We start from the raw sequence: 23,397 nt of genomic DNA, 5'->3' as shown, positions 1-23,397 counted from the left end.
TCAAGACTTTTGCACAGCACCGTATTTGTAAGAAATCCACATACACAAATATATAAACGCAGAGCATATATTTCTTATGTTGTTTGTTAATTTTACACTTGATGAGTGCACAATAGGCTCACCAAATCAAAAATCCATGCATCGTATTACAATGTATGAATACAAGTTAAAAATAACCACAACAGGACTTTGACGTCATGTTGCATGAATATTATCCACATGTATGTAATAAACTGGCATCTGAGTATGATTTCACGTCATCATCATCATCATCATCTTGTTTTTTCATTTAGTCTTTCCATGCATTTCTGTGCTGCTAGGACATTTTTAACACACTGCAGTGAACACGAGTATTAACATCTGGCATTACATTTTTGTGATGTTTTTGTTATGACAGCAAAATTGTGGTGTCTTGCAAACACGTAGCAATGCCATTCTGTTAGAAAAAAATTCACCTCAATCTATCCTGTCAAAAGAAATAATACTCCTCAGGATTCTGTCTGACTAATAAGCAGGATTTCAGCATTGTTGTGTCAGCAATACTCAATGTTTTCTGCTTTCAAAAATATAACAGAGAAGTGTGTGACCTCCACTGAAAAAAAATAGAACTCTGTTTGTCCTCCACAGTCAGAGGTACTGTATGTGTAATCCTGACGTGGTGCAGCAGTTTCACAATCCAGACACCATCTTCATTCTGGCCTTTGCCGTCGTCCTCCTCAACACTGACATGTACTCGCCCAACATCAAACCCCAGCGCAAAATGGGCCTTGATGACTTCATACGCAACCTAAGAGGTAAGAATGTGCTCAAACTGCGAGGCAGAGAGTATTTTTCTACAGGTTTTACTCTACGTGCCATGCGAGAGCTAACTGTCCCTGTGGGCAGAGCTGGCATAATGAGCTGCAGACATGTTTCAACATTTATAGCAAGTGGTTTTATCAGAAGAGCATGAGCACTGGTTATAAATAGTAAACTTGTTTATACACACGCGCCCCTCTACTGTAGATCACTCACAGTGGATTGGTGTGGTGGAAAGAATGATGGTGAAGATGAAAAAGAGAGCAGATGGCAGGGGAAGTCAAAGTTTTACAGCAGGCACTCTCTTATCGACCTCACTTCAACCTCACGATCAGGCATGTGAGTGACAGCTTCTTGAACTGAAGTAAATTACTCAAAGAGGCTGTGGTTGGCTGCCTCTGCTCGGTACCATCAAGGAAACCATCATCAGTGCGGGAAGAGATTCCTGATATCCTTGACTCGGAGCGCTGCCCCAGAGGCCGTGGCGACGGCCCATTTAATTGAGGCTCACTTAGCGTGAGATTTAATGATTTGAGCTTGGTTTTCCAGAAGCAACTCATCGCCCCTGCTGAGCTTCCCATAGCTCTGAATGTTGTCTCCATCCAGAGGTTCAGCAGATACATATATTAACGGCAACGATGGCCTAAGGAAAAAGGATTTCACTTTTATTTGTGCCTTTAGTTAACAGAAAAATCTATTTCTCAGTCATTATATATTTTTTCCTCATATTATCTTCTACAGCTGAGTGTGCTGCTCCACAGTGATAATGGAACAACTGCCAGGATACAATGTCAGCACACATACTGCGATAACAGCACATTTTCTGATTTCACAGCTTCAGACCCTACAAAGGAATAAAACTAATTTGGCATTAAAATGTTGGGTAAAAGTGATACAGCCACACAGTTTGAAATTCAGATTGTTAAGTTTACACTCAATCTCAAGACACCCATTAACTTCCTCTGTGTTTTTTTCCTCTAATACTTTCATTAATTTGCACATTAGAATGAGTCACAGTAAAGTCTGTGAGTAATTAAAACTTTTGAGATGATTATTTAATTTCCAGCCTAAAGAACTGTTATCTGGTATCTGGGTTTCAAGTATTGACTTCAATAATCAACACCAAATATCAAAAAGTGGATTTTTTCCTCTATTAAAAATTCTCTGACCTTCTCTGCGCCCTTGATACTATTCCTGCATTATCTCCTCTCGTACCATTTGTGGATATCTCCTCTTTGGTGATGTCACCTTCCTAATGTAATTTATTTTGTCACATTGACCAAGGAGAATGTTCAGTTTGCAGGAATAAACAAGGACTGTGTATATTTTGTTTTAAACTATGGCCTTGAATGTACAAATGTGTACAGCTGCATAAACAGTGCAAAGGTTTTTCTTTTCATTTCACCAGAGCCTGTCTTTAAGTCAATAACTGTTGCAACGGTGGTCAGATATCTTACATATGATGTAAGTGTGCAAAAAAAGGGGTAGAGAACGCCCAACCAAATTAACCCTTTCATACATGAGTTATGACAACCTCAGTCAGGGTTGTTTCTTAAGTATTTTTATTAGTCAGATTTGATGTTGTGTCTGAATCTGTTTTGCTGGTGGTGGTTGTGGGGGGAGGGGTTAAACCTATCTGTTAAAATGTGTATGGTGGCTACTCATGCAGCGCATGAACCCTTCATTTCTTTCAGGTGTGGATGATGGAGCGGACATCCCCAGAGAGATGGTTGCAGGTATTTATGAAAGGATCCAGCAGAGAGAGCTCCGCTCAAATGAAGACCATGTCACCTATGTGAGCCGCGTAGAGCAGTCGATCCTGGGCCTAAAAACTGTGAGTAATAGCCGCATTTTGTGCAAGTCCTGCATTTCGTTTTGTCTTTCGAGAGAACTGTCTGCCCTTTTTTTTGTACAATCTTCTTTATCTTGTATCACGGATTATTTTGCTGCAGCCCATCCCCTGCTCTGTGCTAGCTGTCATCTTCATCTCTTTAACCTTGTCTAGATCCTCGCCGTGCCCCACAGACGTCTAGTGTGCTGCTGTCGTCTGTTTGAGGTGCCCGATGCCAACAAACCTCACAAACAGAAACTGTCTCAGCTCCAGAGAGAGGTCTTCCTTTTCAATGACCTACTGTTGGTAAGATTTTAACATTTCAAAACCATTAAAAAGCACAAGAAACCATTTCAAAACATGAAGTATGTGCCAAATGCAACCGACCATATTTCCGTGTTGTATGTCTCTAGATCCTGAAGCTATGTCCCAAGAAGAAAAGCTCTGCTTCATACACCTTCTGTAAAGCTATGGGTCTCCTAGGAATGCAGTTTCACCTCTTCAGCAATGAATGTAAGCTGCCATTTTACACTGCAGCAATTTATTGCCAGTGCAGTTTCACCCTGTGCTGAAAAATGCTGAGCCATCCACAGCACTGTTGTCTGTCAATGTCAGTGTCAGGATCCATACTTTAAGGAACTGCCAAGCACTCACCAGTATAACAGTGTTAACACGCTGTTGGCATTGTTACAGCAGATATCCTGAAGGATATCTTTTTTATTCTTTTTAAGATTTCGTCTTTTTTAGTTTTTAAAGAAAGATTATTTCACTTGTTCATTCATCAAGATGTTGTCTATGTTCTACAAGAGCATCTTACTGTCAATCTCTTATGTGTGCTGTCAATCTCCTATCAACATTTCGGTCCTCGGGTGCATCATCGAGTAAGGTTTGTGAACTTGGTGAAGCTCTGAGAATCTATAAACAGAAATAATTCACTAAATTCATGTGGAAAGATAATAGAAAAGGTGTGTGAACTCAGAGAGATCATGGGTTACTGGAAAGAAGAAAGAAAGTCTGAGATTATCTATATTAGGTATGGATTGTTGGATTATCCATTCATTTTTCCAGTCACAGTTATGGCAAAAGCACTTGTTTTTCTTTGTTGGGGTTTCCCATCAGACTATGCCCATGGTGTCACCATGATGAGCCCGTTTACCTCAGAGAAGAAGCAGCTGGTGAGTTTCTGCTCTCCAAGTGGAGAAGAGCTCAGGAAGTTTGCGGAAGAGCTCAGAGAGTCAATCGCAGAGGTCAACGAGATGGAACAGATTCACATCCAGTGTAAGGAGGAAAAAAAACCCTTCACTATCCTCAGACTCTGCAAATGTAAACAAACACCGATCAACCTGTGCACGGCTCACTGAACTTTCTCTTTCTCATGCTGTAGGGGAACTGGAGAGGCAACAAGGCATCCAGCCACATGGCTTACACACTAACGGCGGGCAAATGGACGCACATACAGGACACGGCTCTCCCTCAGGTGCTGGTTTTGCTTGTGTAGCATAACACAGCATACATTACTCATAATAATGCAAACATTGCTCAGGGGAATGTAGAAAATAGAACAAGTTCTTGGAGAAAAGGTACATGAAAAAGCTGGAAGAGATGCTGGTGAAAAAGCCATCACTGTCACTTTTGAAATATTAAAGAAAGGAAGAGAAGTAGCTTCAAAAAGATTGTCCAGTTGTCATTTTTACATTGTGCACAGGTGTTAGAGACTTTCAGATCTGACAGTTGTGGAAAAGAACGTTTTCAGATGATCTGCCCAGTCAAAAAAACTTAGTACATCCCATGTTTCATTATCTTGAAGAAATACATTTTACAGAAATATGTTGAAGTTATGTGTTATCTGCAGTCTGGAATTTGACTGGGTTAGCCAATGTGTTGTAGATTTGCTGATGTGTTTTCTTTTGCATGTTCCAGTTTTGGCTAAACTTTAGCTGTTGGAGAGATGGCCTCATATCAGCTCTAGAAACTGTGGTATACAGACAAGTTCATGCTTTACTCAATGACGGCAAGGTCCCAGGTCCTGTGGCTGCAAAACAAGCCCACATCATAACATGTCCACTTCTGTGATTGAGCACAAATCCCTCAGACGTGCCTGTGTGGGTCATTTGTCCTGATACGGTGTATTTGGATATTACCAAACATGGCCAAACACCTCCACTATGATCTCATTTGTTCAAATGACACTGTCCCAGAGGCTTTGGGAATTTTTTCGATTTTACTTTGAAAACCTAAGCTTTTCTGCCAGGTTCTTTTTTAGAGCGAAGAGGCTGTCTTATGGCAACTCCCCCAAACAAGCCATACACATTCAGTCTTTTTCTAATTGTACTGTCATGAACTTTACATTTAACATGCTAACTGAGGCCTGTAGAGTCTGGGATGTAGCTCTTGGGTTTATTGCAGTTTCTCTGAGCTTTGCACGGTCTGATCCTTGAGTGCCTTTGCTGTGACATCCAGTCCTGGGAAGACTAACATACACCTGAATACTCCAGACCAGCAAACTTACAGAACATCTGCTTTTACAGAGGTGCTCACACTTGCTAATGATCAATTTGATTATCAGCATCTGGATGCCATTTACACAGCAAGGGTGTACTTAGTTTTACTATATCTTAATTTAGTTGTCCTGGCACTGTTTAAACAGCCAGACTGACTGACTAAAACACTGCCCACCAGCACCTCTAAAGATGAATATTTAAGTATTTAGTTATGAGAAAACTGTAGTATTAAAATATGAAAACATGACATGTTCAGTTGATTCTGTGCAAAATGTATTTTAAAAAAATATTCATGAACCATTTTTTAACTGAATGACAGTTGCCTGTATGAGAGTCTGTTTCTGACATTTTTGAAATTCTGTATGTGAAGCTGAAATCTGCCTGTTTTCCCCCCACAGGCCAGGATGCGTACGATAAAACCGGCAACAACAACACAGTAGAGGTGAGTGCCAAAGCTACTCTTGTCTCCCTCAGGTAAGTATCTGCGTCTGCAGCTCTGTGGGTGTGGTTTTTATATATGTGTGTGTGTGCGTGTGTGTGTGTGGTTGGACAAGGGCTGTACCTCATCCTGACAAGAAAGCGTGCTTTATGCTTTGCTTTAAAAGAGCTCCACCTGAGGCACATCCTGACTATGCAGTCATAGATACAAAGGATGCTGAGAGGACTCTGGTGTAGTGGTGCTACAAACTGTCTCTCACTGTGCCTCATGAGTAGATCAGCAGCCACTCTACTCGCTATATAGCATTCCTTCTCTCATCAGTTGCTGTTTGCCAGCCTTACTTTATAAGCCACTGCAAGCCACCATAAGCCTGGCTGGCTCCTAAAATACATCTACAAAGCCAGATAAGCTTGATACTGTTAAAAATCTGTTGTGTGTGTGGGTAAGTGTGTGCATGTCTGTACAACCAGCCCTTCCTACAAGTAGGCGAAGTGAAAGAAGATGTTTTCTCTGTTTTATTCTTTTGCCCGTACTCCCCGCCCCCTTCTCCTCCCTTTCAATCAGTCCCTTAGATTTGTAAGTCACTGTGTTAGGGAGACACCACGCCCTCGGTGTCACCTCTTTCCTCGTCTGGCACTCCCTTATCTTTCAGCCTCTTAGTCTACCACTCAATGACAAACTCCCTGTGTTGCACTCCGACACTCATAAAATCCAAAGGGTTCCCACCATAATTCCTCAAGAAAATCTCATCTTACCCAGCAACCCTTTTCTCTTCCTAGGCTGGTGCGTGTAAATATGTGAACTCAAGTTTAAATCATCGAAGAGATGATCAAGAGAAAATGAGAGTGTGTGTTTTGCATGCGCTCGCTCTACATACTACCTACCTGCATGCCTGCATGCCCATGTGCGTAACACACCAGAGGGCTGCGTAGAGGCTGCGTTCAGGCTGGTAACTCCTCATGCGTTCTCTGACTGTTCCTAAACTAGGTGTCAATTCACAACAGGCTGCAGACCTATCAGCTGAGCCAGCCCAGCATTGAGTCAACGCCACTGGCTCTGGCTGCGCCACCCGCCCTGCTCAGCCCAGTCCAGGCCGGAGATCTCCGCCCAGAAACACTCATCCAGTGCCAGCAGATTGTCAAGGTGATTGTCATGGACCAGAGCGGGCGAGGACGGATGGAGGCATTCCTCAGCCAAGGCCCGGCCACCCATCAGCTCGTCCAGTCGGCCCTGTCAACACCTGCGCGTGTCAGAGAGGGAGATGGGCCTCAACCCCCTTTGCCGCCACCTCCTCCACCTTACAACCATCCCCACCAGTTCTGTCCACCCGACTCACCCATGCCCCTTCACCACACCATGCCTCTTACCCGCAGGCGCAACTCCAGCGGCTCCCGCAGCATCGTTTAGGTCATCAGCTGCGTAAAAAACTCCCTGCGCCAGACAAAATCCGCACACTCACACTCAACAAACACATGCTGGAGCACAAGTCAGCTTACTTTGAATAGTAAGACAAAAGAAGTGCAAAAAAAAAGTAAAGTAAAGATTATATTGTGTGACTTAAATGGGGGGGGGGCAAAGAAGATGCAAACCAAGAATTTATTTATAGTCCTAACTTGGCTGTGTGCTTTTTAAACATGGAGTAGCTTTGATGGTATTTCTGAAAGACTTTTCTTCTTTCTTTTCTCTTCAGCCTGTCACCTGGTAGCAGCTGTTGTTGTCTGTCTGGATTTCACGCTGTTGGGTGTACGGTGACTTAGCATTTTTAAATGTCGCCTATCCAACAAGTGTACGTGAGCTTGGAGTGTCAGAAAAAACACCCTGAAAAGACATAACATATCTTTAAAAAAAAAGGGGAAGATTCTGTTTTCTTTGAGGATGTTGATGTTCATGGCATCTCCCTGTTTTTAGTATTATCACACTCAGTGAGGGATCGTTTTACTGCAGCTAATCTAACTACTTTATACCATAATCATTTTCCTTCATCTCTGCATAATGTGAAGAAACAGGAGCACCAGCTTATTTGTTTCTCCATTTTCTAGGGAACACATAATCAGTGTGCGTGAAAAAAGGCAAAGAAGATAAATTGCCGTACCGTCTCTACCACCTACGGGTTAGTGTAGTAAGCAAGGATGTTGCTACTAACTAAACTATCTGAAATTAATATCCTGATGACAATCATGATTCGGTGCTTCACTGTTGCATGATTTTCTAAAATTGAGCAGATAGCAGATATCCTCACAGTAGTGTGTTATGCTGTGATTCTGAAGTTGTGCTCTCACACAGCTCAGGAAAGAGTCTGCTGCATTGCAACATGTAACGCTTTATCTGCACCTCTGAGTTGTACTGAGGGGAGAGTGCTTCTGTACTGTTTGTTCAGCCTGCTTACCCATGGGCAACAGGGAGCCAGGCTGGTAATTTATCCTAACCAAGGCTAAAACAAGCCCTTCTCCTCCTGTCTATTTACTCCAAACAGGTTGTCTTGTGCATAAGGATGGAAATCAAATATACATGTTTTTCTTATGTTTGTAGTGCTGTTTTTACATCTAGATTTATTTTTTTTCTGGTTTGAGTTGCTCAGTTGTGGACATGCCTGCCTTCTTTTGAATGTAATGAAGTTACTGTAGATAGCACTTGCCTTGCACTGCTAAAAGTGGAAAAAATTGCAGATGGAAGCAGTTATGACAAGAGGCGTACCCATAGGATGTAAATGATGGGTCCCAGAGCTGAGCTGTAATGTTGTGTACCTGAACACTTTTTTTGGTTGGATGTACAACCCAATTCCCCCCCCAAAATTAATAAAAACATAATGCAACAGTTTGCAGTTTACACAATCCCATATGATTATCTACAATATAACATAGAAAACATACTAAATGTTCAAATTCAGGGACCACCCCCACCCCGATGGCAGCAATCCATCTCAAAAAATGTTGTGACATGGCCGTGTTTAACTCTGTGTCAGCAAAGCCGTGTTGTTGTAATATTTCTGCAGTTTAGTGTACCTGCTGTAGCACTGTCTTGTTGATAGACGTGGTGGTGTCCTATCCTCTTTAAACCAGAGGATGCAGCGTCACTGTGCCTTAGTCCATTTTAAATGACCCAGAGAAGACTACACATGTTCTAGATTATCTTCACATTATGGTTGTTTAACCTGCGTTTGTGGATGGCGATCTGTGTTCAGAGAGAGTGATTTCTGGAATTATTTCTGAGCCCATGCAGTGATATTTACTGTATGATAGAATCATGCCTGTTTTCAAAGCAGTGCTGCGTGAAGGCCCATTGTCCTGTTAATGACGAGATATTGACAATCCTTACAATTTTACATTGAGCAACAATATTCTGAAAGTGTTCCACAATTTGTAGATCGGTGAACTTGTGCCCATCTTTACTTCTTAGAAACTCTGCCTCACTAAGATGCATTTTTTATGTCCAGCCATGTTACTGACCAATTAACCTTTATTTGGTATTATATTTGCACACTGCCCCCCCCCCCCTCCCCTTTTGTTGATCCCATTCTAATTTTTTTGAGATGTGTTGCTGCCATCAAATTCTAAATAAGCATAATGTTGTTCCTAGAATAACAAAACATCTCAGATTAAACATATGTTTTTGTTTAATGTGCTTATGAGATTTTCACATCACTGCATTGTGTTTTTATTGACATTTTATACATCGTCCCAACTTTCCTGGAGTTTGAGTTGTAGGCATCCATCCATTATTATATTCAGGATCAAGGGTGAGAGGCAGGGCACACCCTGCACAGGCAGCCTGTCCATTAGAGGGTGGACACATTAAAACTGCTCACAACAAGATTTGAATCGAACCAAAGTGAATTTTTTATTTACTGATTTATTTATTTTTTGACAAATTGGATTGTGATTTCTAGAAATCACATTGCTACAAATTTTCTGATGTGTATTTTTTGGTGTTTTGAGCACCACAAGACAAAGTGCCATCTGCCACCATCATACTCAAGAGAAGGCTTGATTTCCTACAGCTATGCCTCCAAAACTATATTAAAATGAACTAAAATGCTCTACACAGGGTCGACCCAGATCACCTCACTAGACCACGTCTCCCCTCTCACCTATTTATATTCTCCTTACGCAATGAAAATATTATATAAGCAGACATGCACATGTGTACTGAATGTTAAATCAGGGGGAAAACTGAAGATGTCCGCGGAATAATAACTGATTTCCTCACGTGTCGTCTGTCCACCGTTGATGGTTTCGAGCCAGTTTGTACAGCACATCACGAATCATCCAACTGAGACATACCAAACACGTCTTGTACCTTTTTGCACCACAGAATATACTGGATATATTGTACATAGATAATATAGATTTATTCTGAAAAAGTGATTGCTTTGCCCAGTGTGTGTATCTACGTATGTATTTGTACAGAGAAAATCTAGTTTAAAAGAAAAAAAGAATATTATAGTTATTATAGTTACTATTATTCACATTTAATATCGGGGGGAGTCCTATATGTGATAAGAGACAGAAAACAGGCAGCTTTTATAGAATACGTGACATTATTACAGATCTACACTTGTCATTAAATTACCATGTCATGTTATTACAGGATTATTAAGAGATGGCTGCGTGTCATCTGTAAAGGTATGCAAAGGGCTATGCTGTATTGGTGAATACGTACAGTACACCACAAGTCACGCCACAAACACACACACACACACACATGCACACACGCTAGCATAACAAACAGCTGCACATGTGATCACACAACCACACGCAAACACGCACACGGCTGCCAAAGCAACAACAAATTTAAACTTAGACTTACCTTTGAAACTGCTTGATTTCTCAAGTCAGTAACCCCACTTTGTTTACTGTAAACTCTGACTTGTACTATACCGCATGATATATTTTTTTTTGTTTGCTTTTTTTGTTCGCTTTGTTTTTTTTTCATTTACAGTACACAGGAGGAGTTTGAGTCTACGTTTTTGTTATTATTGTCAGGGCATGTTTGCTTTGTTGATGTCATTTTCTCCTTTCTCTCTCTTGCTCTACTCCCTCTCCCCCCTTCTCTTTTCTACCCTTACCCCTTGCCTTCTCCGTGGTTGTCATGGAGATGCACCAATCTGCATCCTCACTGTGGAGCACTCTCATTAATCTCTGCACCGTCACAATATTTCTATAAAGGAGATTTCTTAAAGATCAACATGTTTACTAAAAGAATTTCTAATTTTTCTGTTTGAAGAGAATGAAAGAATAAAGTAGTTTTTACTCTCAGTCTTGCGTGTGTCACTATCAATATCGTCTCCACGGTGTCTGTGTATGAAGCACTCTCTGCCTTTCTAATGAATTAATTTGCAGCAGGTGTGCAGGGAGGATGGCGGAATGAAGGAGCTTATGGGAAATCAGTCTGACCGGTGTTTCGCTGTCATTCCAGCACACTTGGTCTGAACTCATTCATTAGAGGTCCTTCCACCAAACCCCCTGCCGCCAAAGTAACACTGAATCTGAGGTGTCTGAATGTCATATGTGTCTGTTGTAGTGGTTCTCAAAGTTGGGTCCAATGACTTGTGCAGGTACCTGATCCATATGCACAAACCTGTCCATAAAATCTGCTCTAAATTGTGCTGTAGTAATAAAAGACACATATCTACAGATGGGGACCATTTACAGAAACAATGCTATCATTTGGCCAACAGTAATCCCTTAAAAACGTCCTTTTGCATTCCTCAGACATCATGGTTCATATTGACATGATATCATTGCATAGTGGCTGCAGATTTGTCAGTTGAAGATCCATGATGAGAATCACCAAACCCCAAATGAGCTCTACAGGATTGAAATCTGATGACTGTGGAGGCCATCTGAGTACAGTGAACTCATTGTCATTGTCAAGAAAGCAGTTTGAGATGATATGAGCTTTGTGACTCACACATACACATGGTGCTCAGCTGATACTAAGAGGCTGAAAGTGTGCCAAGAAAATATCCCTCATACCATTACAAGACACCAGCTTGAGCTGTTAATACAAGACAGGATGGACCAATGTTTTCAAGTTGTTTTTGCCAAATTTGAACTCTACAGCAGGAGAAGCTGAGACTCATTAAACAAAGTATTTTCCAGTCTTCTATTGCCCAGTCTTTGTGAGCATGTGCCCTCAGTTTCTGCTGCTGTAGCCTCAAGGCTTGACATCAAGGTTTGAGATCAAGATATGACATATGGTGCATTCACAGATGCTCCACTGCACACTTTGATTGTTAAGAGTGGCTATTTGAGTTACTGTTGCCTTTGTATCAGCTCAAATCACTCTGGTCATTCCCCTGTACGTCTGGTAACAGCAAGGCCTTTCCTGCTGCTGCTCAGTGGATATTTCTTCTTTTTCAGACCATCCTCTGCAAACCCAGGAAAATCCAAGCAGATCAGCAGTTTTTATCAGACAGGCCCGTCTGGCACCAACAATCATGCCACATTCAAAGTCATTTAAACTATCCCTCTTCCCTGATGTTCAGTTTGAACCTCTGCAGGTCGTCTCAAGCCGCATGCTTAAATGTTTCTGATGTGTGTGCTAACATGCAGCTGAAATAATGCATCCAACAAAGTGCCTAGTGAGTATATAACCACAGCCTTGGATTTAACGGTTATGTTAGCTATTAAGCTACTGCAGACTTCCCTTCTTAAAACAGCAAGACTCACTAATTTGTAACTCCCTACTGCAACGTCAAAGCGCAGACATTTGATGAAACACAGTCAAGTGGGGAAAGTCTTGAGTGTTTCTTTTATTTTGCAAATCACTCTTGAGAAAAGATAAACAACATCTCAACAAAGTTATAAAGAGACTGAAAACCCCCAATACCACTTTGGCTGAATAAATTACCTTAAAAAAAACACAGATGATATGAACATAATACATAATAATAATAAGACAGTGAAATCGATTTGTGCAAATACCTGTAGGCTTACACTTGTGATAGAGCTCTCACGAACAGCTCACAATTTCTCATTTATTCCTGTCCTTTCTGAACTTCTTTGTCCCTGCTCTTCACTTTTTTCCCTCGCAGTGTCTTTGAAAACAAGTGTTCAAGAGGTTCAATATAAAGAGGACTGTGCTGGGAATAGATTTTGAAGTGGACTGACAAAGTTCTTCAGACAGATCGTTGAGTGCAGACCGTGATATTCATCTCCTGTTGCTCTTACTTTGGTTGGTGGGGATGGACCTCTCCATCTCCAGGATCTGCCCACAGGTCACGTGCCGGTGATGCACAAAAAACCCAAAGAAATCTCACAGACGTTCCTTAGTCAGTTTTTTTTACATAGTGGTCTCCTCCCATTCCAGTTCAACATCACCTGAAGAGCAATAAAAACTTGTGAGTTGAGCACTGAGCTGCATGTTTGTTTGTTTTTTTAAGTATGACCTCATATATTTACCTTCCATGGCATCCAGGGAGTCCATCTTCTCCAGAGCAGAGTAGCTAACAAACCATATCGACTGGCTGTTGCCTTTGTTGTTTAGAAGTTCCAGCGTACTTTGGTGCAGGAAGATGTACTGGGCCTGACAGCACACATATGCATAGACATATTTCTGCTTATTCAGACCATATGTTCTCTTGTATTAATCACACAAAGAACAGATGTTAATATGAACAATGATATAGTCCTAACAAAGAGTGGGAAAAGCAGATGAAGTATGAACTGCTGTGGTACGAAGATTGTACCACTTGATTTATTTTTCAGAACTGAAACTTAACAGAGGTGATTTAAAGCCAGAGACATGTAAATTGGCTGCATGTGGATGGTTTTGCGTCTCTGTGAGAAGCCATGTAATGAACTGGTGACCTGTCCAGCCAACCCTCCTCAAGAATTCTTGCTGCTTTACTTGGTGGTTAAGTGGTTAAAATAATGAATGAATGAATAGATGGATGATTTGTGATGTGCAAAATACTTTGGTATCTTAATGCCTGTGATGACAACACCTCTTGGTGGTTTTTTGCTTTGGACGTTTTATTTATTTTCATTACTTTCAAATAAAGGATATTGAAAGAAAACTTCAAGCACTCAGCAGTGCAGAAAAACTGGTTCTGGTTCTTCGCTTTGTCTTCCGAGACGACAACAACCAAAAACATGGTGAAAAACTACGTCGAGAAGATCAACGTGAACTGGCCTGAAATTGAATCACATCCAAAAAAGTTTTGGGGTGAACTGAAATTTGAGAGATTAGTCAAAGCAAAGCTGGCTGGGATTGCTCAGGGAACATGATGGTAAATGATTGTAAGCTGTTATCCAGCGCAAAACACAGCTGACTATTAGCAATAGTCAAACTAGGATGTTTGGAAATGTGTTAAAAACTCCTTATTCTGTTTAACAGCACTTGAAATACTTCCCAACTATATTTCCAAATAATTCTGTCCTTATCTCTATAGTTTGAACTAACAGCAGCTGTGTAATTCATGAATACTGAACTAAAGGCACCAGAATGATAGAGCCTATTAGCCACTACAGGCCCAGTCTTTGACATTTCAAGTGTATTGTTTAGTCCTATGTGTGGTTTGAGTGCTTGTGGCTTGTGTAATTAATTATAATTGTCATTCATGGTCTTTTTATTTCAATATTACAAAGTACAGCTGGAAACTGGAACTACGTTTGCAAAATCTGATGGACTTTTACAATAACATCAACATTTCCCTTTGATGCCATAAACACATAAGTAGCTCAAATCAATGACTGCAGAAAACTTTTAAAGTGTCCTTTTAAAGCCGTCTGAAAAAGGCACTCTGCTTCAGAGTCTCAGCAAGGACATTTATGAGTTTGTAAAATAATCAATATGAATGATGTCCTCAGGCATTGTACTAATAGCTAGCCTGGCACACTGAAAACTGCACTCTCAAAGAATCATGCCTTCAGCAAGCACAGCTCTCGTAGCTGCAGAGACTACAGGCTGAACTCCCACAGCCAGATAATGGACACAAAGACGTGGAGAAAGTCTAGAAACAAGAAAACAATTACACAGAAGAAGCACAGTAACCACAGCAGGCAGAGAGTCTACACAGGCACTGACAGACAAATCAACAGTCCACAAGTAAACTCTAGGGTAAATATAGGAAAGGTTCAAGCTGTTTCAAAAGAGGGAATCCTGCTCAGCGCTTGCTTTTAATCCACCGCCAGATCATTCCCTTTGTCAATACTAAAATTTTCCGAATATCTTCTGATGGGGATGAGATCACAGCAGGGTACAAAGTAAAAAGTAGGGCAGCTACATTTCCATTTGTGAGTCTTTGATGATTCTTAAGTTTATTGGAAGAACTTAGGATAAATAAATAAATAAAATGTTTCATATTTATTCTATTTACCATGAGGCTCACATGCAAAAGGATAACATACTGCTGCACTTATGGTAAACTTACCAGATTCTGTACCATACACATCCTCTCGCTGCGCAGTTCAGCCACCAGCCCATAAATATCGACAAAGTCATGATCTCTGACATGCTGAATAAGATGATCCAAAGCAATAAACACACCTGTTCTTCCTACGCCAGCGCTAAAGAAAATACAAGAGCGCAAATGCCATTATACTTTCAGCTGCACTGTTATACCACACAAAAGGTCTTATTTGTAGGTTTAATACAAAAGAGGATATGAAATTACTAACAGTGAAGCATTTATTGATAATCTGTTGATATGAGACTCAATTTTAATGACCAAAAATTAAAGATTTTGCTATAGTTCATGCGATGTTAGTCTCCCTTACATGAAGCTGATAGCGTACCTGCAGTGGACAACAATAGTGCTATTGTCCTGCCTGTGCATTCGGACAGCTTTGACAAACTTAATGAGTGTACTGCAAGACTCTGGAACGCCGTGCTCAGGCCACGATGTGTAATTGAAGTGGCGGACCAAAATGTAGTGCCCATGCTGCAGGACAGGAACACACAGAACAGGAAGTCAAGTCTAAAGTCTCTGTTTACGGCAGATTTTTTTCAGTGACAACAGAGATAACATTTATTATTTTTCTAAAGGTGAACAAATTTAATTAAAAAGGATGTAGTCTCTCTCAAGCTATCAAACTAACGATGGGGAAATGTCAAAACGAAACTTTCTTAATGTAATCAGAAATGTAATTCCAAACTAAAAGGTTGTGTGAGCGTCCTCAATATGTCTGCACATCTTACTACCAAAACAAGATAGTTAGAGGCCTACACTCTCGTTTCCTATTAAATACACGTAGTTCTAAAAAGATGTAAAGCCTCCTCTATTATTCAGCCTTATTACATAGAGTTTTTATTTTTTTTATATAACATAAAATTCTGATAATTGTGATAATTTATCACCCCAAAATTGGGCAGTGCCACCATTACTTTTAAAATTCATATTACAGGTTCTACTAAGAAACCCAGTGCTTTTGACACCAAGTGTCTCAAAAGACAAGTCTGAACTTAGAGCTCTCCTTATTGGCTGTAGGTAAAATTATTTCCTGCTCCCAAATTCCTATAAAACTGGAAGAGCTCAACATAAATACCAGTTCAGCTTGAAAAGGGTAACCTGACAGCCTAGAGTCTCAACATTACTTTAGATTCAACAGATCGGCACCTTAAACACATCAACTGAATGTACTTTTTCCACCTGCACCCTTTAATAAAGCAAAAATGGTGTCTTTGCAGTCTGTGGATGATGGTGTTTCATCCAAACTTATTTAGTTTAATGCCTTTTTGTTCATCATCAAGTTTTTCACTGTTATCCCCTCATCAATAATCCAGTAAACCTGTACTTTAGTTTGCCAGAAGTGTAAATCGTTCAGCCTGTTTTAATGAACCAAACTATATTCTGCGTTTTGTTTTTTTAAAGCAAACCTTTTCAAAGGTTCATTCATTAGAGGAGCTGGAGAAGTGGGGGCATATTAGCAGATGGTTTTTATTTTTGTTTATTCTTTTAAATCTTATTAGTTATTTTTGAAGAAAAGATAAGTTGTTTCTTCTTTTTTAATTGTAAACAATAAAAGAACAAAACTAAACAAAAAAAGGCAATTTATCCTCATAAAATAATAATAAAAAAATGCCATCATGTTGCCTAGCAACGACTTAGCAAAAAATTAAAGTAACACTTATATAGTAGAGCAGAACCTGAGCATTGCAGGTGACTCGTAAAAACATGCAATTTAAGTATCTCCACTTTCCAGGTGCACAAATAGACCAAACAATACTGTGTCATTGACATGAACTAATATTACTACTGCATGCACACATATATTTCAAGTCATGTGTGCACTGCAAGTGTGTAAGTGTGCAAGTGTGCGTCTTAGCAAGTGAATGCTCACTTGACGGAGGTTATTAGCGCCATACCTTTTCTACTTTCAGAGTTCTGATAGTCCAGTCAGGAAAGACTTCCTCTGACACCTTTGAGATGAGAATGTCACTAAACACTGACATCGGCTTGTTGTCTTCAGGCCAGTACTTGTGACATCGAATCTGAAATGTCACACACACCCACACACACATACATCAGCTCTTTAGAGCAGACATAAGCATCCAGGGAATGAAGCCCAAATACTGGCTTGTATTCTGAATGCTAATAGCGGTGAGGGTTTTTTTTCTAACAGTGACGAATCTCTCATACGCACTCTGCCTTTTTCATAACACTGAGTGAGCATGGCGATAGTGTGGGTTCCCGTTTCCCAGATCATCCTCCAAAAATCAGCCACAGTGCCCGGCAGAGGGCCCTGGGTGGCTATGAACTCATTGGGACACAAATAACCCTACGGACACAGAAAAAAGGAGACGGGGAGGCTTGCATATCTACCCTTATGTATGTAGATGTCTATCCGACAGAATCGTGACTAACTGGTACTCACTGAGACAAAGCTGGCATTGATGTAGTCTGAGCCTGCGGTGCCAGGTTCAGACAGCAGTTTCACTCGGTTGTTATTATCTAAAAACAGTACAGGGATAATAATACAGTTGAATTTAAATATATGAAATGCAACCACAGTGAAGCAAACAGCAATGCAACACAGGAACAATTCTGGTACTCTGGAAGCGCAACGGCCCTGAAAAACTAATTTCAGCCTGGCAACATACAAGGTTTGATGTTTGGGAAGCGATTTTTGGACTTGTTCCACGGCAGGTCAGCGTCTGTAGTGGCCAGGTCCTGCAGCAGCTTTGGGAGTTCCTGGATGGACAAAATTTAACACATCAGTATTCAAAGAAACACACAAAGGTCAAGGCCACCATTTTTACCAAAGTAAAATCAAGGGCCACGAGTGAGTGAAAGATAAAAGTAAAAACAGGTGACTACTCACCCATCTCCTGCTGGCAAACTCAAAAATCAAAGTCACAGTCCTTTTGACTTGAGAAAATATTATCTAATATGTATGTAAATGGTAGAACAGGTTTAGTTTTAAAATTATGCAGGACTGAAACATCTAAGGTCAAAAATGAGTGAATTATCAAATTTATTAAATGTAATATAAACCACTAGTTTTTCATTTATTTATCATTATATTCATTCATTTTCCATTTATATCTAGATTTTCATCTACAAATGTACTTCCAAAAACATTTTGTATGTTTCTGTATGGTTAAAATTACCCATATCCCCAAGCTCTTTAAAAAAAATACTTTTAATACTAAGATATAATTACTGTTATTATCACTGAAAAGCTGAATGAAAATAAAGCACATTGTTATTAGTTTGATTAGAGTGACAAATTACAGTTATTTATTTGCATTCCTAAACAGAGAAAAAATGTTTTAGTGGTTGAATATTATGATTCTCTGAAAAATCTAACTTTGGTATAATAAAAACCTGAGTTTGTTATTTTCTTGCTTTGCTTTGCCTTTGCATTTCTTGACAAATATATCAAATCCTGTAACCTGTAACCCAGAGATATCACATACATACTCATTTTATGTATTCACATGAACATGTAAACAGAATTATTGAACAACTATTATTTAAAAACAGTATTTTTAAAGTATTTAAAGTATTAGCAGCATTTCTGAAGAATCCAGGTGTTTACAATGTATTTACAATGTAATTTACAACTAATAGGTGAAATCTGGATCTAATTACAGAATGACACATTTGTATGAAGAAGCACAGATGTACAAAAATGCAAAAAGACAAAAATTAATAAGGACAATTTAACTGAAGGCGAAATTGGGGTAACTTTATAAAATGTTCTCTATATTAATTTTTAATAATCTGTTAAATACGTTTAATGGCATATGAATGTATATATTTAACTGTATCTATTTAACCTCTGTTTTTGTATTTATAGTTTATTTATTGGTCTGGTAAGCGCAGGAGAAGGTTGAAAAGAAACACTTACAGAAAACTCCTCCTGGAACTTGGAATTGTCATTGGCACACAGATCCTCTACATGCTGCAGAAAAGACTTCTTGTTGACAGGCCTGTCGGTGAGGGCGGGGGAGAAATGCACTGAATGTGAGAAGCAGAAGAGGATGCACAGTAACTCTACGCCAATATGTGATTTTCTTTAAACACATTCAAGGATACAAGCAAGTCTAAGCAGTACAGGGCAGCCTCTTTCACACTGCACTGTGTGCATATTTGAAATATTTACACAGGATGACTTACTTGAGTGATTTCCTGTAGCTGAGCAGCCTGGATAAAAATAGACAGTAAAAGTCAACCAATATAAACAAATTAACTCAGTAATCACAGCCCACACGACAGCATTTTCTGTCCACGACAGAACTGAACTGATCCCCACTTCAGACAGAACATGGCGATGTGTTGAAGGCAGGGACGTTTAACCAGTTTTTAATCGCTTTGGTTAAACATCGACACAGAGTTTGATGTTTTGTTCTAAAGGAATATGTGAACATCAGTAGCATCAATTGAATGCAGCTATTCCCCCGAGGAAGCCTTCGTGTTGCAGCACTGTGACATGCAGCTACGCAGATCCTCAGCCATCGATAAAGCTTACACATTAGTACCCTACAAGAGTGCTAAGCCTTCCGAGCAATTTTTAGATAACAAGTTGGTAAACAAATTAAAATGGTCTTAAGCAACGCTCCAGCTTCCCTGACATTGATGGAGAAAAGGGAGCAGTTTGTAGGTAATACATTGATGTCACTGATTTGTTCAACTTTTGATCTCCGCTGAAGGTTTACTAAGCAGCACAGATGGATTAATTAATGAAAGCCTTAATGAATAACACTGTGATGACACACATGCACGCAAAGCAGACTACAGCTTACAAACACATATACGCAAAAAAAGGTGCCACACACATGCTAAAAGCCCAACTTACTGGATCACATAAATCTCTTTCCGTCTAAAGAAGAATGAAGAATACCTGGTGGGAGAGAAATGCTCAGTGAGAGAAAAACAAAAGCCTAAGCGAGCAAATGCAGGTGCTTAAGGTGTGCGGAAGAAATCTGGCTAAATACAAAGGAATGTGCGTTATTTTCATATGAAACTCAGCAAAGCATTAGTTCAGGCATACCACAGAGTCAAGGACAGTCCTCATTTCATGTAGATCAGTTGAAAACAGATGACCTCAGTGCAAGGGCACATCAGCTAAGGACTTAGCTGGTACCCTTCTATGCATCTAACTGGAAAATATATTTTAAGTTGCTTGAACTTGTCTCCTGTTGCTGCTGCACCTGCAGCTCCCTTTGCAACCCATCTCCAGTCTATCTCCTCCCTTTAATGCTCTGCCTGATCATATTGCCGAATATAAATTGCTCTAAACTGCAAATGATGTTGAAAATTAAGCTGCCAGGCAAGAGGAAAAAAAGAAGAAGAGGTCTGTGGATGTAGTGATGGAGGACATGCAATCAATCAAAGCTTTATTCGTCACATGCAGGTTGCCCTGCAGTGAAATGGGACCCCCCCGACCTTACACATACAACACAGACATTACATGGGGATACAGGTCGGAGATTGGTAGCATTAGAGAAAAACATTGAAATGTACATTACAATGGGAAAGTACAAGAGGAAAAAAAAGAGACCCCTACTCATGCTGTGCTTCCATGGTAGGACAGCATGAGAACAGGAAACAAAAAAACTCCTCTGCACAAAAAAGCACATGAATGTCCACAGCACAACATTATGAAGGACATGACAAGCCACGGGGATGGGTGGGGGGTGAGGAGTTATCCGAAGCGAACACAGCAGCCGCCCTGCACAGCGCTATCATTCCAGCGCGGCACATAGACCCGCCGTGTTCCCCCGCAGGAAACAAGCATCGAAGGTGTTTGGAAAGGGAGGGGGATCAGTGTATGCTTATCAGTGTAAGTGTATGTGTATGCGTGTCCATAGTTCAGCGGAGACAGTGTCCTTCGCCCTGCCAGGCTAAGTAAACAGTCTACCAGCCAACCCAGGTGGCCTTGCATGGGATGGGAAGGAACAGTCTCAACATAGTCGTTATCAGGGATTGTTTAGATCGGCTCCAGCCTTGAGCCCGCAGCTGGCGCCGAAAGGGTAGTCATATTATGATTGCGATTGTCTTCCAACAACTCATGAGAATTTCGAGCTGTTTCTTAGAATTTCGAGCTGTTTCGAGAGTGCGGAAGTGACAGAGGAGAGGATGCTATGGGTAGGGTGACGTGGAGGCATTGAGCAGCCAAAAAAAGAAGATGGATATTCTTGTGAGAGAGGTAGTGTGTGCAGAGACCTCGTTTCATCACCTAACGTGGGAAGAGAATCTGGTTACAACAAAGCATAGAAAAGAATCTGTCCTAATGACCACAATGTGAACTGCGTACGGATATTTTGGTACACATTTTTGTGCTTGTTTGAAACTTAAAAAGAGTGGTTGACAAACTGTCCTCAGGAACTGCATCCTTTATCAATTCCCTAATTAGAAGAGATAAGTAGCAATTATCCTCCGCAGGGAAGAACTTGTATTTATCTTCTTGTAATTAGGTTCTGTGTTAATGCTTGTACACGGTCAACTTTTCCTGAAGACAGCCACATTTTCTCACCTACATGGACCTCTCTATTTTTGTTTTCTCTTGTGTTTTGTCAGTATGTGGCTGACAGTATTCTTTAAATGTTGTGGAAGGAAGGGGTTCACTTAGAGCTTGTTTAAATGGCAAAATCTATTTATGCATTGTTAATGGCTAGATATATATAGAGAGAGAGGATTACTATTACAAAGCATTTGGCAGTGTAGTATATACAGTAACATTTCTGCTTAGTGGACAAACTGCTCTACCTATTAGCTGCTGATTAATGAACCACATTATAAACCAGTGTTTATACTGACATACATAAACTGAAAGTTGTAAATATTAGAAAAAATTCATTTAGCTATATTTCTCATATTATTTTTCCTAGTTTACTGCCATATCCAGAACCATCGGTGGCACTCATAAATCATGAAGAACAACTAAACCTGAGTTTGATTCTCACCAGATTCAAAATTGCAGCTTGTAAAGGAAGAGCAGCTTGCACCACTTAGTGTCTGCACTCTTGTTTGTGCCAAAGACAAAAAAAACCAGTAAAGCTAGATGCTAAATTTGTCTGAGAGGATGGTTGGAGAAAGGAGACAGGAAGACTTGTCTGTTCTGCAGAGAACTGAAGATAAATTATAAAGCCACTTTAGTGCTGCATTGTGTCTCTGTGCTGCTGCTATTTTCTGCACAAACTCTACAACACTAGAAGATTTTGTGCTGACAGGAGCGCACATCAAGTTGGCTGCAGCAAAGGCATTTTTTGTCTTGTTGACTGAGATTTAAGATCGTGTCTGGAGAGGCTAAATAAAGCCTGAAGTCATGTAGTGCGCACCCTAATTCAGTTGCCTGAAATGTGCATATTATATTTGTCAAAGTGACGCTTTTAGATTAAAACTAGCACAAACTTACTGGTTGAGTTTTTCTTGTTTCAGCTCCATATCTGCTACGGCGATCAGCTGATCCAGCTTACACTTAGTCTCTATGATCTCTGCCTCTCTGGGCGAATACGTCCCACCTTCCTTTTTACGCTGGTGGATCCTGACATGTCAGTAAAACAAACAGGTAAATAATGATACAAATACATGTGTAAAATGAGTGAAGTTTTGTTTTCAAAATGTAATGCTCAACTAGCCACGATTAAGACTATTAATGTATGCAAATGAGTGAGTGTCTTTTGCCATCTTACTTGACTGAGCCACAAATGATGATGATGAGTAACACAGCCAAGAAGAAGGAGAGCAGAACGCCCAGAATTATCTGCTCTTGTCTGGTCAACAGCCCATTGCCTGGAGCTGGAGGGTCACAGAAATGGCAATAAAGCAACCCATGCATTGGTAATTAATTTTACAATAAAATGATGTATTAGTAAATTTCCTCAAACTCCGTAAGAGAAGAATTCACAGAATCATAAACATTATTTTTAAAAAGAGAAGAGGGCTTTGCCACACAGGTTACCCCTTTCCTTAGTACACCGGTACCTGTTCTGATATGCTCCGAGTATTCAGAGTCTGTGTATTCCCCGTTGATGTTAGTGGCTCTGAATTTAAACCTGGTAAATATAGGACAAAACACAAGACTTGGCATTAGCTTTTACCAACAATAAACATAAAAAAAGTTGTTGTTTTGTTTTTATTTGACTGTGTATGTGGCGCACTCACACATAGACAGAGTTAGGCTTCAAGGGTCCATTGCAGAAATTTTCAGTGTTGTTGCCCGTGCAGTTATTGCTCTCGCCGATCACATATATATCTGCTGCAGTTTGGTTGTACCTCTGTGACCATCCACCTCTAAACACACCTCTGAGATGTGCATTCATACTTGAGTCATTGCATGAGGGGTTGGAGAACCCTGAGTCAGTAAAGTAAGGGGCGGGATGATTATAGTACGCGCTCTTCCAGTTGGTCACGTTCTTGTTGTCCTTCACTGTGG

General features: G+C 40.3%; 2 protein-coding genes across 9 annotated transcripts in view; one reads left to right on the top strand and one right to left on the bottom strand.

Moving 5' to 3' along the window:
- Positions 1-10,824, top strand: part of iqsec3b (IQ motif and Sec7 domain ArfGEF 3b) — a 33,702-nt gene extending 22,878 nt beyond the window's left edge. The window contains exons 8-15 of one of the 2 annotated variants that reach the window (XM_013268688.3): positions 628-794; positions 2,493-2,632; positions 2,804-2,935; positions 3,043-3,142; positions 3,749-3,907; positions 4,014-4,106; positions 5,529-5,572; positions 6,557-10,824. In XM_013268688.3, the coding sequence (XP_013124142.1) occupies positions 628-794; positions 2,493-2,632; positions 2,804-2,935; positions 3,043-3,142; positions 3,749-3,907; positions 4,014-4,106; positions 5,529-5,572; positions 6,557-6,976 (1,255 nt within the window). In that variant the 3' untranslated portion in view covers positions 6,977-10,824. The remainder of the gene's footprint in view (positions 1-627; positions 795-2,492; positions 2,633-2,803; positions 2,936-3,042; positions 3,143-3,748; positions 3,908-4,013; positions 4,107-5,528; positions 5,573-6,556) is intronic. The other variant, XM_013268689.3, reaches the window with a different exon arrangement.
- Positions 10,825-12,303: 1,479 nt separating this feature from the next.
- The window catches only part of ptprq (protein tyrosine phosphatase receptor type Q), a 42,902-nt gene continuing 31,808 nt past the window's right edge, over positions 12,304-23,397 (bottom strand). For 5 of the 7 annotated variants that reach the window (XM_005470795.4, XM_019361570.2, XM_019361569.2 and 2 more), the window contains 15 exons: positions 23,127-23,391; positions 22,947-23,017; positions 22,655-22,760; positions 22,378-22,506; positions 19,816-19,860; positions 19,137-19,163; positions 18,868-18,949; positions 17,615-17,705; positions 17,389-17,465; positions 17,158-17,292; positions 16,880-17,005; positions 15,310-15,455; positions 14,946-15,081; positions 12,973-13,096; positions 12,304-12,891 (listed from right to left, as the gene is read on the bottom strand). In XM_005470795.4, the coding sequence (XP_005470852.2) occupies positions 12,854-12,891; positions 12,973-13,096; positions 14,946-15,081; positions 15,310-15,455; positions 16,880-17,005; positions 17,158-17,292; positions 17,389-17,465; positions 17,615-17,705; positions 18,868-18,949; positions 19,137-19,163; positions 19,816-19,860; positions 22,378-22,506; positions 22,655-22,760; positions 22,947-23,017; positions 23,127-23,391 (1,598 nt within the window). In that variant the 3' untranslated portion in view covers positions 12,304-12,853. Of the gene's footprint in view, positions 12,892-12,972; positions 13,097-14,945; positions 15,082-15,309; positions 15,456-16,879; positions 17,006-17,157; positions 17,293-17,388; positions 17,466-17,614; positions 17,706-18,867; positions 18,950-19,136; positions 19,164-19,815; positions 19,861-20,327; positions 21,199-22,377; positions 22,507-22,654; positions 22,761-22,946; positions 23,018-23,126; positions 23,392-23,397 lie in introns of those variants that run through there. The other 2 variants (XM_019361567.2, XM_019361572.2) reach the window with 2 other exon arrangements.

This window comes from Oreochromis niloticus, linkage group LG7, assembly GCF_001858045.2.
Source record: "Oreochromis niloticus isolate F11D_XX linkage group LG7, O_niloticus_UMD_NMBU, whole genome shotgun sequence".
In the NCBI taxonomy this organism is placed as follows: Eukaryota; Metazoa; Chordata; class Actinopteri; order Cichliformes; family Cichlidae; genus Oreochromis; species Oreochromis niloticus.
Note: the sequence above shows the minus strand (reverse complement) of the source record. Positions and strands in the feature narration are given on the sequence as shown.